The sequence below is a fragment of the Strix aluco genome, chromosome 5, assembly GCF_031877795.1.
Source record: "Strix aluco isolate bStrAlu1 chromosome 5, bStrAlu1.hap1, whole genome shotgun sequence".
Classification (NCBI taxonomy): Eukaryota; Metazoa; Chordata; class Aves; order Strigiformes; family Strigidae; genus Strix; species Strix aluco.
Window position 1 is genome coordinate 19,144,871 of NC_133935.1, and position 16,252 is coordinate 19,161,122.

At 59.9% G+C, this 16,252-nt stretch overlaps 3 protein-coding genes across 3 annotated transcripts; all 3 read right to left on the reverse strand.

Annotated features, from left to right (window-relative positions):
- Positions 1–234: 234 nt before the first annotated feature.
- Positions 235–3,317, reverse strand: LOC141923726 (acrosin-like). Its single transcript, XM_074825351.1, has 5 exons — positions 3,247–3,317; positions 2,723–2,932; positions 2,120–2,385; positions 1,694–1,839; positions 235–1,217 (listed from the first exon to the last, which is right to left on the reverse strand). Exons 1-5 carry the CDS (start codon positions 3,315–3,317, stop codon positions 858–860), a joined length of 1,053 nt encoding a protein of 350 aa, XP_074681452.1. The 3' UTR covers positions 235–857.
- Positions 3,318–6,481: 3,164 nt separating this feature from the next.
- LOC141923728 (acrosin-like) lies at positions 6,482–9,564 on the reverse strand. The gene is made up of 5 exons (XM_074825352.1): positions 9,494–9,564; positions 8,970–9,179; positions 8,367–8,632; positions 7,941–8,086; positions 6,482–7,464 (listed from the first exon to the last, which is right to left on the reverse strand). Exons 1-5 carry the CDS (start codon positions 9,562–9,564, stop codon positions 7,105–7,107), a joined length of 1,053 nt encoding a protein of 350 aa, XP_074681453.1. The 3' UTR covers positions 6,482–7,104.
- Positions 9,565–13,241: 3,677 nt separating this feature from the next.
- On the reverse strand, positions 13,242–15,056 carry LOC141923730 (acrosin-like). Its single transcript, XM_074825354.1, has 3 exons — positions 14,613–15,056; positions 14,187–14,332; positions 13,242–13,710 (listed from the first exon to the last, which is right to left on the reverse strand). Exons 1-3 carry the CDS (start codon positions 14,866–14,868, stop codon positions 13,351–13,353), a joined length of 762 nt encoding a protein of 253 aa, XP_074681455.1. The 5' UTR covers positions 14,869–15,056; the 3' UTR covers positions 13,242–13,350.
- Between the last annotated feature and the right edge of the window lie 1,196 nt (positions 15,057–16,252).

Here is a 16,252-nt window from a genome sequence, read left to right on the forward strand (position 1 = left end):
ATTTAGGGTCCAAAGCTCCACTGACAGCGTCTGAAGCCTCCCTTTTCCTTTCCTAAGCGTTAGCTCTGGCTTCCAAAGCCTCATTTTGGTGGTGCAAAGGCTCAACTGTTGTCTGCAGCATGTCCTGTGAAGGAGTTTGCGTGTGCCCCCGTGGGAGGTGCGTTCTATGAGCGCACGCATCGCTGGGTGCACGCTGTGAGCTTGCAGGTGGGCGCAGGGGTGGGTGCACGCGGGGTGCGTGCGTGCGGGGCGTGTGGGTGTGTGCATTCCGCGTGCGTGTGTGCTGCAGCGTGTGCACGCGCTGCCTGTGCGCGTGTGTTGCGTGTGCGCGCGCACGCTCGGGGGGTGTGTGTGTGTGAACACTGCGCGTTGCGCTCTGTGTTCCAGACGTGCGTCTCCCGGGAGTGTGTGCGTGCGCACGTGCCCCAGAGCTGTCTGCGTGTGGCATGGATTTTTCCTATCCTCTTTCTGGCCCCGATGTGTCGGTCTTCTCCGTGCCGTGGTGGCTCTGAGCACCCTCCTCTCGGACCAGGCTCGGGTTCAGCCCTTTGGAGTGACTCTTTGCCTTTGTGGCCGACGTGGCTGCCTGCGGCCTCATTTTGCAGGTGGCAGGCATGGAAGTCCTTGCCTTGCACAGGAGACTGAATTGGACTGCAGCGTGGTTAGCTGTGAAAATTGGAACCTTTATTTGAAGAAGTAAGTCATCTTGAGCGTTTGTGTGCGCTCAGAGGAGCGTGGGCAGGACGGAGCAGGCCTTTGACACTGAGGCTGCCTTTGGGTGCGCAGGCAGTGAGTGCCCCAGCAGGAGATGGCCGTGGTACACTGCAGCCTGCGCTGGATCCCATTCCTCCTGCTGCTCAAGCCTTCTTCCCCTTTAGGATCTGCAGGAGCTCCTGCAGCCGGCTAAAGAATTGCAGCAGCTTCTGGAGTGGAAAGGGGCAGGAGCTAAACCAGCCCGACTGTGCTGGTGTTGGGCTGGGCCTCTGCAAGGGGGTTGAGGTGGTGATAAAAGGACTCCATGGCCATGATGTTGGAGCAGCCCTTGCTGTTGAGTAGAGTCCCATCTGTACCAGGATCCAGTCATAGAAGTGCTGAGTGGAGGTGTAGATTCCGGGCCGTTTTGCTCTGGCACAGCCTCTGCCCCAGCTGGTCACCCCAACAAGCCAGAAGTAGTCAGCAGTCTTGTCTTTGCAGACGAGAGGACCACCGCTGTCACCCTGCAGCAGAGGAATGAGGGTCAAGGTGGTGTCGGGTGGCCGCTGGCAGCAGTAGGGCCGGCTCCTTCTCTCTGCCAGCACCTGCCAGAGCTGTATGCGCTGCACGGAGAGGCTCTGCTCAGGTGCTGGGGCCTCCAGGACCTTGTCTGGGAGAGGGTCGTGGGCCCGTGGGGTAGGACTGGCGCTCATCTCTGCACAGCGATGCTGGCTGTGTGGAAGAGGGATGTTCCAGGCCTGGGAGCTGGAGCTCGCAGCTGCCAGGAGCGCTGGATGGGCTTTCTGGGCAGAGTCGTGGGCCTCTGGGACAAGTGGGGCCCTGGGCAAGGACATGCAGCTGGGGAAGGGGAGCCCCAGCAGCGGTGGGGACCCAGGGGTGGGAGGGCGACTTGGTGGGCAAAGCCCACGCCGGGGTGCGTTTGGGCGGCTGTGCCGGGGCTGCGTGTGCCGCTGGGCGCTGCCTTGTCGCAGGCTCCTACCTGGCAGGTGTCGATGCCGCCCTGCGGATAGCCAGCGCACAGGTTGTAGGGGTGGACGGCCCCTCGGTACCACCGGCTGCTGTTGCAGAGGTTGGGGTCGATGAGGTGGACCTTGGCCTCCTGCAGGACATCCGTTGTTCCTGCGGCTGCAAGGACAGAAAGGAATTAACACGCGGCAGCTCGTTGCCAGGTCTCCTGCCCTGTCTGGGTGAACCCCTTTGCTGGGGCTTGGCTTTGCATGGTGAGAGACATTGTACTGGTGTTGCCCTTCTGTCTCGCCTTGGGCCCTGGGCCAGGCCCATGTCTCCGTGGGCATACGTCCCCACAGCCAGACTGTGGCTCTCGCCTCTGCTGTCAGGAAGCCCAGCCCGCCTCCCCCGTGTGCCGAGCTCACGCTCGGGACGCGAGCGCTCTTTGTGAACTCACATCTCGCCGTCGTGGCCCCCCAGCCACTGATGTAGCAGTTTGTCAGCTCTGACACTCTCAGCGAGGCGTCGGGCACGCAGGCAAGCTGTACATAGTAGCCGCACTGCACAGGCTGGTCCAAGTGCAGCAGCGCAATGTCGTTCCTCTTGGTGATGTTGCTGTAGCGTGGGTGAACCAGCAGCCGCTTAATACTGCGTACTTGGGTCTCCGGGCCCGGCTGAGTCAAGTGGTTGGCCCCAACCACCACGCGCCACATGGCGATGTGCCTGGAAGGCAGATGGGGAGAGGGCTCAGAGGGAGCCGAGCCACGTGCTGCAGCAGTCCAGCAGTTCCCTGCCCTTTGCTTCACACGGGGGAGAGGAAAGCAGTGCTACGGAGGGTGCGACTGCCCTAGCACGCCTTGGGCTCAAGGCGTGTCGAGCTGGAGGCTGCTAGGAAGCCGTGGCAAGAGCCCAGCCCTCTCCCAAGCAGTCTCTCAGCCAGGCTCTGCAGTGCCCAGGCACTTGGCGTACCACAAAGAAAGGGGACGGGAGTAGCACGTGGTGCTGCGGATGGGGCACCTGCGAGTGCTGGGGGGATATCCCCGTGCCTGACCCTCCTTACCTGGCCTCGAGGAAGCAGTGGGCTGCTGTGAGGACCCACTGTGGGCTGATGAGGGACCCTCCGCACACATGCCCCGTGCCTGCTTCCCAGGGATCCTGGATGCTGACGATCCAGGGCCAGGCCCCTGGCTGGGCACCTGTGCCACCCACAACGCGTGACGTGCCGTAGTAAGCGCCGTAGTAAGCATCCATGGGCCGGAGCCCGCAGGTCCTGTAACCAGAAACTCATCACCGTCCTGCTCGATGGCTCGCTGCTGTTCCGGCTGAAGGTCAGCCGTCTGCCCTCCCCACGAGGCGCTGAATGGACAGCGAGGCCAGGGGACCCCGTGGGGCGGGCGGGCGTCCGCCCCCGTTTCTGCTTTAGCCCCGCAGGCAAGTTGTGCCAGCAGCCCGGGTGCTGCAAGGAACCGAGGCTCGCGCGTGAGGCTGGGGAAGCCGTGGTGTGGCCACGGGGGACAAGCAGGCACCCTCCAGGGAACCCCATCAGGTTGCCCAGGCTCCCTCCCAGAGCCTCGGCCCACTTACCCACAGCTCTCCCATGCGCCGTGTGCAGGCCAGCGCAGGGCCAGCAGGATGAGGAGGAGGAGTAGACGCATCGTTGCCAGTGGCATGTGCCAACTGCAAGAAGCGAGGGCTTGCTGCCACCAGCGCAGCAGCTGACAGAGTGGCCGCAGGGCTCACGTTGCCCACGGTGCCCTTGGCAACGAGGCTGATGTCACAGAGTCACAGTTGGTTCCAGGTGCTGGGCACGGTGGCCTCTCGGCGGGGGGACACCACGTGGGGGTTTCCAAGCGGGAGGGGAGGCAGAAGCTGGGATCGGACACCCCCGACAGACCCCCGCTGAATGCTCTGCTTGGGGGACGGGGGTGTGCAGGCCCCGTGGCAGGCAGCAGCGCCCGGCCCCCCGCACTGCCTGCCAACGGCGAGCAGGAAAAAACCCAGTGTGGCACCCCAGCCTCTTTGGGGAGTTCAGCGCCCCCCTGCTCTCCGCAGCCCTGTGCCACCAGGTCCTTCCCAAAAAACGTGTGCCAGAGAACGTGACTGCTGCGGCACTCCCTAAATTCGCAAGCACGGCGTGTTCGTGGGTGCCTTCAATATGAGCATGGGAGTTCAGTTCCGTTCAGATCTTGCCGCGTGCTCCTACCTGGCAGGTGTCGATGCTGCCCTGCACAGCCAGTGAGTCCTGTGCTGGCAAAGAATGTACCTGTGGCTCTTTAGGGACTAGTGAACAAATGAAATGATTTCCATTTTGGACTGAGGAACTAGGGATAAGCCATAAGCATTTACAGATACGCGTGTTTTATTGCTGTGTTGTGTCAAGGTGCTGGCTTAAGGCCTAAGCTAAGGAGCTGACGGGTGTTGTAAGAGGCAAGGACTGGAAATAATAAACAGAACCTCTACCAAAAAGGCAAATCTGTCTTTAAACTACAATTTGTAAAATTGTATGTTGGCTTCAGTCTTATAACCCTTACCTAAAAGGCAATTGGCCGCTTGCTTCTTAATTCTCTAACTATCTAGTACCGCTTACTTTGTAAGCAGTTTTCATTGTGGGGGCAGCAGCTCCTGCTGGGGGACGACAGGTACCCCTGGGACCCCCAGGGACCCCAAATCCCCCCTGCAACCCACCCAAACCCCATTTACCACCCTTAGGTCCCTTCAAAACACCCTTAGCCCCCCCCAACTCGCCCCAAACCTCATTAGTGACCCCCCCGAGCTATTGGCCCCCAGGTTCTCCATTCCCCCCCCCCCCCAAACCCCAAATATCTCCCTGGGACCTCATTAGCCCCCTCCAGACCCTTCTTGCACCCCATTACCATGCCCCCCAGACCCCAATATCTCCCCCATACCCCCCCCCCCAGGAGCCCTCTAGACCCTGCCCTGGACCCTAATAACCCCCCAACTCCCCCACGACCCCAATAACACCCCTTCTTTGTTTCGCAGCTGCACCTGCAAGACTTGTTTCAAAGCTTTATCAGTTAAGGTTTAGTCAAACTTCAAAAACCACAGTACACGTGAAATAATTCTACAAAAGGCTCCTCACAGCAGCTCTGAAGTTCTGAGGAGTTTGCCACCGGAGTGATCCAAGCAGGTCACACTAATCGCCCTCCTCACACGGGGCACCATTTGTGGCAATTGAGGCACGGACTCTCCATGAAGTGCAGAAGGAAAGACCCTTTATTATTACAATAGGACATACTTATGCTCTGGTCAAAGCTCTTACTTCATAATTAGCAAATCAGCAATTAGGCAGCTATCAACCTTTTCTCCTAGCAGCATAAGACCACTCTAACACGCGCTGCGCAGACCAATCATCTTCTCGTTCACGCGCTGTTCACGCGGCGGTAACTTTTCCCAGTTCAGTGTTGCAGCTGTCCGTTGTTTTTCCCTGCCACCTTGGCACAACTCGGCAGTTCCTTATCTTTCTCCCAAGGCCTGTTTCTCATCCAAGCCTTGCTGCTTCTCAGGGGCTGCGCAGAGCTAACAGGCCGACGTCGAGTTGCCTGTCTGCCACAACAGATCACGGTGCAGGTATTGTATTTGTACACTTTGACCATACGAATACACGTTTACTGTAACGACCAGCGGTTAGTTTCTCATCACAGGGGAAGGACACCCCAATTTCAGCCCCTCCCGCCCCCCCCCCCGCCTCATCTTTGAACGCAGAGAGGGGGCAGGTGTACGACCTGCGGCTGGACGTGGCCCACTTGGCCCTGCGCCCCATCGGCCTCCGCCAGCCCATCCACACCACGGTCACCGACCACAGTGTTGCATTCCTCACCAGTACTGCCCCCTAAATCCCCCAAATTCACCCAAAACCCCACCCCTCCTACACGTGTGAGCCTGGCGGTGCCCTGCCCAGCCAGTGCCTGTGCCCCTGCCAGTCAAGGTAAACATGAGGGTCCCAAGGGAGTCCCTGCCATTGTTCAGGCCCACAGGTTCACTTTCAGCATCTAAACCCTCACTTGTAGGGCAGAAAGCATCAGTTTAGGGTCCAAAGCCCCACTGATAGTGTCCAAAGCCTCAATTTTCCTTTCCTAAGTCTTAGTTTCGGCTTCCAAAGCCTCATTTTTACAGTCCAAAGGCTCAACTGTAGTTTGCAAAGTCTCCTTTCTAGAGTCCAAAGCGGCATTTTGACTCTCCAATATCTCATTGTCAGGCTCCAAAGCAGCATTTTTAGGATGCGGCCAGCCATTCTGAGGGTCCAAGCTGCCATCTTGAGTGTCCAAAACCCTCCTTTTTATGCTCCAAACCCCTCTCATGGAACCCAAAGCCTCATTTTTTGGGTACAAACCCTCATTTATATGTTCCAAACCCCAGCTTTTAAAGGCCACAGACTGGTTTCAGGGGTCCAGAGCATCATTTGGAAAGCCCAAAGTCTGACTTTGAAGGTCCAAAGCCTCAATTTTAGAAGGCAGACCCTTATTTCTAGGGTCCCAAGTTGTCTTTTATTACCCAGAGCCTTTTTGTAGAGCCCAGACTTTCATTTTTAGCGTCTAAACCCTCACTTCTTGGGCAGAGCGCAGCCATTTAGGGTCCAAAGCTCCACTGACAGCGTCCGAAGCCTCCCTTTTCCTTTCCTAAGCGTTAGCTCTGGCTTCCAAAGCCTCATTTTGGTGGTGCAAAGGCTCAACTGTTGTCTGCAGCATGTCCTGTGAAGGAGTTTGCGTGTGCCCCCGTGGGAGGTGCGTTCTATGAGCGCACGCATCGCTGGGTGCACGCTGTGAGCTTGCAGGTGGGCGCAGGGGTGGGTGCACGCGGGGTGCGTGCGTGCGGGGCGTGTGGGTGTGTGCATTCCGCGTGCGTGTGTGCTGCAGCGTGTGCACGCGCTGCCTGTGCGCGTGTGTTGCGTGTGCGCGCGCACGCTCGGGGGGTGTGTGTGTGTGAACACTGCGCGTTGCGCTCTGTGTTCCAGACGTGCGTCTCCCGGGAGTGTGTGCGTGCGCACGTGCCCCAGAGCTGTCTGCGTGTGGCATGGATTTTTCCTATCCTCTTTCTGGCCCCGATGTGTCGGTCTTCTCCGTGCCGTGGTGGCTCTGAGCACCCTCCTCTCGGACCAGGCTCGGGTTCAGCCCTTTGGAGTGACTCTTTGCCTTTGTGGCCGACGTGGCTGCCTGCGGCCTCATTTTGCAGGTGGCAGGCATGGAAGTCCTTGCCTTGCACAGGAGACTGAATTGGACTGCAGCGTGGTTAGCTGTGAAAATTGGAACCTTTATTTGAAGAAGTAAGTCATCTTGAGCGTTTGTGTGCGCTCAGAGGAGCGTGGGCAGGACGGAGCAGGCCTTTGACACTGAGGCTGCCTTTGGGTGCGCAGGCAGTGAGTGCCCCAGCAGGAGATGGCCGTGGTACACTGCAGCCTGCGCTGGATCCCATTCCTCCTGCTGCTCAAGCCTTCTTCCCCTTTAGGATCTGCAGGAGCTCCTGCAGCCGGCTAAAGAATTGCAGCAGCTTCTGGAGTGGAAAGGGGCAGGAGCTAAACCAGCCCGACTGTGCTGGTGTTGGGCTGGGCCTCTGCAAGGGGGTTGAGGTGGTGATAAAAGGACTCCATGGCCGTGATGTTGGAGCAGCCCTTGCTGTTGAGTAGAGTCCCATCTGTACCAGGATCCAGTCATAGAAGTGCTGAGTGGAGGTGTAGATTCCGGGCCGTTTTGCTCTGGCACAGCCTCTGCCCCAGCTGGTCACCCCAACAAGCCAGAAGTAGTCAGCAGTCTTGTCTTTGCAGACGAGAGGACCACCGCTGTCACCCTGCAGCAGAGGAATGAGGGTCAAGGTGGTGTCGGGTGGCCGCTGGCAGCAGTAGGGCCGGCTCCTTCTCTCTGCCAGCACCTGCCGGAGCTGTATGCGCTGCACGGAGAGGCTCTGCTCGGGTGCTGGGGCCTCCAGGACCTTGTCTGGGAGAGGGTCGTGGGCCCGTGGGGTAGGACTGGCGCTCATCTCTGCACAGCGATGCTGGCTGTGTGGAAGAGGGATGTTCCAGGCCTGGGAGCTGGAGCTCGCAGCTGCCAGGAGCGCTGGATGGGCTTTCTGGGCAGAGTCGTGGGCCTCTGGGACAAGTGGGGCCCTGGGCAAGGACATGCAGCTGGGGAAGGGGAGCCCCAGCAGCGGTGGGGACCCAGGGGTGGGAGGGCGACTTGGTGGGCAAAGCCCACGCCGGGGTGCGTTTGGGCGGCTGTGCCGGGGCTGCGTGTGCCGCTGGGCGCTGCCTTGTCGCAGGCTCCTACCTGGCAGGTGTCGATGCCGCCCTGCGGATAGCCAGCGCACAGGTTGTAGGGGTGGACGGCCCCTCGGTACCACCGGCTGCTGTTGCAGAGGTTGGGGTCGATGAGGTGGACCTTGGCCTCCTGCAGGACATCCGTTGTTCCTGCGGCTGCAAGGACAGAAAGGAATTAACACGCGGCAGCTCGTTGCCAGGTCTCCTGCCCTGTCTGGGTGAACCCCTTTGCTGGGGCTTGGCTTTGCATGGTGAGAGACATTGTACTGGTGTTGCCCTTCTGTCTCGCCTTGGGCCCTGGGCCAGGCCCATGTCTCCGTGGGCATACGTCCCCACAGCCAGACTGTGGCTCTCGCCTCTGCTGTCAGGAAGCCCAGCCCGCCTCCCCCGTGTGCCGAGCTCACGCTCGGGACGCGAGCGCTCTTTGTGAACTCACATCTCGCCGTCGTGGCCCCCCAGCCACTGATGTAGCAGTTTGTCAGCTCTGACACTCTCAGCGAGGCGTCGGGCACGCAGGCAAGCTGTACATAGTAGCCGCACTGCACAGGCTGGTCCAAGTGCAGCAGCGCAATGTCGTTCCTCTTGGTGATGTTGCTGTAGCGTGGGTGAACCAGCAGCCGCTTAATACTGCGTACTTGGGTCTCCGGGCCCGGCTGAGTCAAGTGGTTGGCCCCAACCACCACGCGCCACATGGCGATGTGCCTGGAAGGCAGATGGGGAGAGGGCTCAGAGGGAGCCGAGCCACGTGCTGCAGCAGTCCAGCAGTTCCCTGCCCTTTGCTTCACACGGGGGAGAGGAAAGCAGTGCTACGGAGGGTGCGACTGCCCTAGCACGCCTTGGGCTCAAGGCGTGTCGAGCTGGAGGCTGCTAGGAAGCCGTGGCAAGAGCCCAGCCCTCTCCCAAGCAGTCTCTCAGCCAGGCTCTGCAGTGCCCAGGCACTTGGCGTACCACAAAGAAAGGGGACGGGAGTAGCACGTGGTGCTGCGGATGGGGCACCTGCGCGTGCTGGGGGGATATCCCCGTGCCTGACCCTCCTTACCTGGCCTCGAGGAAGCAGTGGGCTGCTGTGAGGACCCACTGTGGGCTGATGAGGGACCCTCCGCACACATGCCCCGTGCCTGCTTCCCAGGGATCCTGGATGCTGACGATCCAGGGCCAGGCCCCTGGCTGGGCACCTGTGCCACCCACAACGCGTGACGTGCCGTAGTAAGCGCCGTAGTAAGCATCCATGGGCCGGAGCCCGCAGGTCCTGTAACCAGAAACTCATCACCGTCCTGCTCGATGGCTCGCTGCTGTTCCGGCTGAAGGTCAGCCGTCTGCCCTCCCCACGAGGCGCTGAATGGACAGCGAGGCCAGGGGACCCCGTGGGGCGGGCGGGCGTCCGCCCCTGTTTCTGCTTTAGCCCCGCAGGCAAGTTGTGCCAGCAGCCCGGGTGCTGCAAGGAACCGAGGCTCGCGCGTGAGGCTGGGGAAGCCGTGGTGTGGCCACGGGGGACAAGCAGGCACCCTCCAGGGAACCCCATCAGGTTGCCCAGGCTCCCTCCCAGAGCCTCGGCCCACTTACCCACAGCTCTCCCATGCGCCGTGTGCAGGCCAGCGCAGGGCCAGCAGGATGAGGAGGAGGAGTAGACGCATCGTTGCCAGTGGCATGTGCCAACTGCAAGAAGCGAGGGCTTGCTGCCACCAGCGCAGCAGCTGACAGAGTGGCCGCAGGGCTCACGTTGCCCACGGTGCCCTTGGCAACGAGGCTGATGTCACAGAGTCACAGTTGGTTCCAGGTGCTGGGCACGGTGGCCTCTCGGCGGGGGGACACCACGTGGGGGTTTCCAAGCGGGAGGGGAGGCAGAAGCTGGGATCGGACACCCCCGACAGACCCCCGCTGAATGCTCTGCTTGGGGGACGGGGGTGTGCAGGCCCCGTGGCAGGCAGCAGCGCCCGGCCCCCCGCACTGCCTGCCAACGGCGAGCAGGAAAAAACCCAGTGTGGCACCCCAGCCTCTTTGGGGAGTTCAGCGCCCCCCTGCTCTCCGCAGCCCTGTGCCACCAGGTCCTTCCCAAAAAACGTGTGCCAGAGAACGTGACTGCTGCGGCACTCCCTAAATTCGCAAGCACGGCGTGTTCGTGGGTGCCTTCAATATGAGCATGGGAGTTCAGTTCCGTTCAGATCTTGCCGCGTGCTCCTACCTGGCAGGTGTCGATGCTGCCCTGCACAGCCAGTGAGTCCTGTGCTGGCAAAGAATGTACCTGTGGCTCTTTAGGGACTAGTGAACAAATGAAATGATTTCCATTTTGTACTGAGGAACTAGGGATAAGCCATAAGCATTTACAGATACGCGTGTTTTATTGCTGTGTTGTGTCAAGGTGCTGGCTTAAGGCCTAAGCTAAGGAGCTGACGGGTGTTGTAAGAGGCAAGGACTGGAAATAATAAACAGAACCTCTACCAAAAAGGCAAATCTGTCTTTAAACTACAATTTGTAAAATTGTATGTTGGCTTCAGTCTTATAACCCTTACCTAAAAGGCAATTGGCCGCTTGCTTCTTAATTCTCTAACTATCTAGTACCGCTTACTTTGTAAGCAGTTTTCATTGTGGGGGCAGCAGCTCCTGCTGGGGGACGACAGGTACCCCTGGGACCCCCAGGGACCCCAAATCCCCCCTGCAACCCACCCAAACCCCATTTACCACCCTTAGGTCCCTTCAAAACACCCTTAGCCCCCCCCAACTCGCCCCAAACCTCATTAGTGACCCCCCCGAGCTATTGGCCCCCAGGTTCTCCATTCCCCCCCCCCCCCAAACCCCAAATATCTCCCTGGGACCTCATTAGCCCCCTCCAGACCCTTCTTGCACCCCATTACCATGCCCCCCGGACCCCAATATCTCCCCCATACCCCCCCCCCCAGGAGCCCTCTAGACCCTGCCCTGGACCCTAATAACCCCCCAACTCCCCCACGACCCCAATAACACCCCTTCTTTGTTTCGCAGCTGCACCTGCAAGACTTGTTTCAAAGCTTTATCAGTTAAGGTTTAGTCAAACTTCAAAAACCACAGTACACGTGAAATAATTCTACAAAAGGCTCCTCACAGCAGCTCTGAAGTTCTGAGGAGTTTGCCACCGGAGTGATCCAAGCAGGTCACACTAATCGCCCTCCTCACACGGGGCACCATTTGTGGCAATTGAGGCACGGACTCTCCATGAAGTGCAGAAGGAAAGACCCTTTATTATTACAATAGGACATACTTATGCTCTGGTCAAAGCTCTTACTTCATAATTAGCAAATCAGCAATTAGGCAGCTATCAACCTTTTCTCCTAGCAGCATAAGACCACTCTAACACGCGCTGCGCAGACCAATCATCTTCTCGTTCACGCGCTGTTCACGCGGCGGTAACTTTTCCCAGTTCAGTGTTGCAGCTGTCCGTTGTTTTTCCCTGCCACCTTGGCACAACTCGGCAGTTCCTTATCTTTCTCCCAAGGCCTGTTTCTCATCCAAGCCTTGCTGCTTCTCAGGGGCTGCGCAGAGCTAACAGGCCGACGTCGAGTTGCCTGTCTGCCACAACAGATCACGGTGCAGGTATTGTATTTGTACACTTTGACCATACGAATACACGTTTACTGTAACGACCAGCGGTTAGTTTCTCATCACAGGGGAAGGACACCCCAATTTCAGCCCCTCCTGCCCCCCCCCCGCCTCATCTTTGAACGCAGAGAGGGGGCAGGTGTACGACCTGCGGCTGGACGTGGCCCACTTGGCCCTGCGCCCCATCGGCCTCCGCCAGCCCATCCACACCACGGTCACCGACCACAGTGTTGCATTCCTCACCAGTACTGCCCCCTAAATCCCCCAAATTCACCCAAAACCCCACCCCTCCTACAGGTGTGAGCCTGGCGGTGCCCTGCCCAGCCAGTGCCTGTGCCCCTGCCAGTCAAGGTAAACATGAGGGTCCCGAGGGAGTCCCTGCCATTGTTCAGGCCCACAGGTTCACTTTCAGCATCTAAACCCTCACTTGTAGGGCAGAAAGCATCAGTTTAGGGTCCAAAGCCCCACTGATAGTGTCCAAAGCCTCAATTTTCCTTTCCTAAGTCTTAGTTTCGGCTTCCAAAGCCTCATTTTTACAGTCCAAAGGCTCAACTGTAGTTTGCAAAGTCTCCTTTCTAGAGTCCAAAGCGGCATTTTGACTCTCCAATATCTCATTGTCAGGCTCCAAAGCAGCATTTTTAGGATGCGGCCAGCCATTCTGAGGGTCCAAGCTGCCATCTTGAGTGTCCAAAACCCTCCTTTTTATGCTCCAAACCCCTCTCATGGAACCCAAAGCCTCATTTTTTGGGTACAAACCCTCATTTATATGTTCCAAACCCCAGCTTTTAAAGGCCACAGACTGGTTTCAGGGGTCCAGAGCATCATTTGGAAAGCCCAAAGTCTGACTTTGAAGGTCCAAAGCCTCAATTTTAGAAGGCAGACCCTTATTTCTAGGGTCCCAAGTTGTCTTTTATTACCCAGAGCCTTTTTGTAGAGCCCAGACTTTCATTTTTAGCGTCTAAACCCTCACTTCTTGGGCAGAGCGCAGCCATTTAGGGTCCAAAGCTCCACTGACAGCGTCCGAAGCCTCCCTTTTCCTTTCCTAAGCGTTAGCTCTGGCTTCCAAAGCCTCATTTTGGTGGTGCAAAGGCTCAACTGTTGTCTGCAGCATGTCCTGTGAAGGAGTTTGCGTGTGCCCCCGTGGGAGGTGCGTTCTACGAGCGCACGCATCACTGGGTGCACGCTGTGAGCTTGCAGGTGGGCGCAGGGGTGGGTGCACGCGGGGTGCGTGCGTGCGGGGCGTGTGGGTGTGTGCATTCCGCGTGCGTGTGTGCTGCAGCGTGTGCACGCGCTGCCTGTGCGCGTGTGTTGCGTGTGCGCGCGCACGCTTGGGGGGTGTGTGTGTGTGAACACTGCGCGTTGCGCTCTGTGTTCCAGACGTGCGTCTCCCGGGAGTGTGTGCGTGCGCACGTGCCCCAGAGCTGTCTGCGTGTGGCATGGATTTTTCCTATCCTCTTTCTGGCCCCGATGTGTCGGTCTTCTCTGTGCCGTGGTGGCTCTGAGCACCCTCCTCTCGGACCAGGCTCGGGTTCAGCCCTTTGGAGTGACTCTTTGCCTTTGTGGCCGACGTGGCTGCCTGCGGCCTCATTTTGCAGGTGGCAGGCATGGAAGTCCTTGCCTTGCACAGGAGACTGAATTGGACTGCAGCGTGGTTAGCTGTGAAAATTGGAACCTTTATTTGAAGAAGTAAGTCGTCTTGAGCGTTTGTGTGCGCTCAGAGGAGCGTGGGCAGGACGGAGCAGGCCTTTGACACTGAGGCTGCCTTTGGGTGCGCAGGCAGTGAGTGCCCCAGCAGGAGATGGCCGTGGTACACTGCAGCCTGCGCTGGATCCCATTCCTCCTGCTGCTCAAGCCTTCTTCCCCTTTAGGATCTGCAGGAGCTCCTGCAGCCGGCTAAAGAATTGCAGCAGCTTCTGGAGTGGAAAGGGGCAGGAGCTAAACCAGCCCGACTGTGCTGGTGTTGGGCTGGGCCTCTGCAAGGGGGTTGAGGTGGTGATAAAAGGACTCCATGGCCGTGATGTTGGAGCAGCCCTTGCTGTTGAGTAGAGTCCCATCTGTACCAGGATCCAGTCGTAGAAGTGCTGAGTGGAGGTGTAGATTCCGGGCCGTTTGGCTCTGGCACAGCCTCTGCCCCAGCTGGTCACCCCAACAAGCCAGAAGTAGTCAGCAGTCTTGTCTTTGCAGACGAGAGGACCACCGCTGTCACCCTGCAGCAGAGGAATGAGGGTCAAGGTGGTGTCGGGTGGCCGCTGGCAGCAGTAGGGCCGGCTCCTTCTCTCTGCCAGCACCTGCCGGAGCTGTATGCGCTGCACGGAGAGGCTCTGCTCGGGTGCTGGGGCCTCCAGGACCTTGTCTGGGAGAGGGTCGTGGGCCCGTGGGGTAGGACTGGCGCTCATCTCTGCACAGCGATGCTGGCTGTGTGGAAGAGGGATGTTCCAGGCCTGGGAGCTGGAGCTCACAGCTGCCAGGAGCGCTGGATGGGCTTTCTGGGCAGAGTCGTGGGCCTCTGGGACAAGTGGGGCCCTGGGCAAGGACATGCAGCTGGGGAAGGGGAGCCCCAGCAGCGGTGGGGACCCAGGGGTGGGAGGGCGACTTGGCGGGCAAAGCCCACGCCGGGGTGCGTTTGGGCGGCTGTGCCGGGGCTGCGTGTGCCGCTGGGCGCTGCCTTGTCGCAGGCTCCTACCTGGCAGGTGTCGATGCCGCCCTGCGGATAGCCAGCGCACAGGTTGTAGGGGTGGACGGCCCCTCGGTACCACCGGCTGCTGTTGCAGAGGTTGGGGTCGATGAGGTGGACCTTGGCCTCCTGCAGGACATCCGTTGTTCCTGCGGCTGCAAGGACAGAAAGGAATTAACACGCGGCAGCTCGTTGCCAGGTCTCCTGCCCTGTCTGGGTGAACCCCTTTGCTGGGGCTTGGCTTTGCATCGTGAGAGACATCGTACTGGTGTTGCCCTTCTGTCTCGCCTTGGGCCCTGGGCCAGGCCCATGTCTCCGTGGGCATACGTCCCCACAGCCAGACTGTGGCTCTCGCCTCTGCTGTCAGGAAGCCCAGCCCGCCTCCCCCGTGTGCCGAGCTCACGCTCGGGACGCGAGCGCTCTTTGTGAACTCACATCTCGCCGTCGTGGCCCCCCAGCCACTGATGTAGCAGTTTGTCAGCTCTGACACTCTCAGCGAGGCGTCGGGCACGCAGGCAAGCTGTACATAGTAGCCGCACTGCACAGGCTGGTCCAAGTGCAGCAGCGCAATGTCGTTCCTCTTGGTGATGTTGCTGTAGCGTGGGTGAACCAGCAGCCGCTTAATACTGCGTACTTGGGTCTCCGGGCCCGGCTGAGTCAAGTGGTTGGCCCCAACCACCACGCGCCACATGGCGATGTGCCTGGAAGGCAGATGGGGAGAGGGCTCAGAGGGAGCCGAGCCACGTGCTGCAGCAGTCCAGCAGTTCCCTGCCCTTTGCTTCACACGGGGGAGAGGAAAGCAGTGCTACGGAGGGTGCGACTGCCCTAGCACGCCTTGGGCTCAAGGCGTGTCGAGCTGGAGGCTGCTAGGAAGCCGTGGCAAGAGCCCAGCCCTCTCCCAAGCAGTCTCTCAGCCAGGCTCTGCAGTGCCCAGGCACTTGGCGTACCACAAAGAAAGGGGACGGGAGTAGCACGTGGTGCTGCGGATGGGGCACCTGCGAGTGCTGGGGGGATATCCCCGTGCCTGACCCTCCTTACCTGGCCTCGAGGAAGCAGTGGACTGCTGTGAGGACCCACTGTGGGCTGACGAGGGACCCTCCGCACACATGCCCCGTGCCTGCTTCCCAGGGATCCTGGATGCTGACGATCCAGGGCCAGGCCCCTGGCTGGGCACCTGTGCCACCCACAACGCGTGACGTGCCGTAGTAAGCGCCGTAGTAAGCATCCATGGGCCGGAGCCCGCAGGTCCTGTAACCAGAAACTCATCACCGTCCTGCTCGATGGCTCGCTGCTGTTCCGGCTGAAGGTCAGCCGTCTGCCCTCCCCACGAGGCGCTGAATGGACAGCGAGGCCAGGGGACCCCGTGGGGCGGGCGGGCGTCCGCCCCCGTTTCTGCTTTAGCCCCGCAGGCAAGTTGTGCCAGCAGCCCGGGTGCTGCAAGGAACCGAGGCTCGCGCGTGAGGCTGGGGAAGCCGTGGTGTGGCCACGGGGAACAAGCAGGCACCCTCCAGGGAACCCCATCAGGTTGCCCAGGCTCCCTCCCAGAGCCTCGGCCCACTTACCCACAGCTCTCCCACGCGCCGTGTGCAGGCCAGCGCAGGGCCAGCAGGATGAGGAGGAGGAGTAGACGCATCGTTGCCAGTGGCATGTGCCAACTGCAAGAAGCGAGGGCTTGCTGCCACCAGCGCAGCAGCTGACAGAGTGGCCGCAGGGCTCACGTTGCCCACGGTGCCCTTGGCAACGGGGCTGATATCACAGAGTCACAGTTGGTTCCAGGTGCTGGGCACGGTGGCCTCTCGGCGGGGGGACACCACGTGGGGGTTTCCAAGCGGGAGGGGAGGCAGAAGCTGGGATCGGACACCCCCGACAGACCCCCGCTGAATGCTCTGCTTGGGGGACGGGGGTGTGCAGGCCCCGTGGCAGGCAGCAGCGCCCGGCCCCCCGCACTGCCTGCCAACGGCGAGCAGGAAAAAACCCAGTGTGGCACCCCAGCCTCTTTGGGGAGTTCAGCGCCCCCCTGCTCTCCGCAGCCCTGTGCCACCAGGTCCTTCCCAAAAAACGTGTGCCAGAGAACG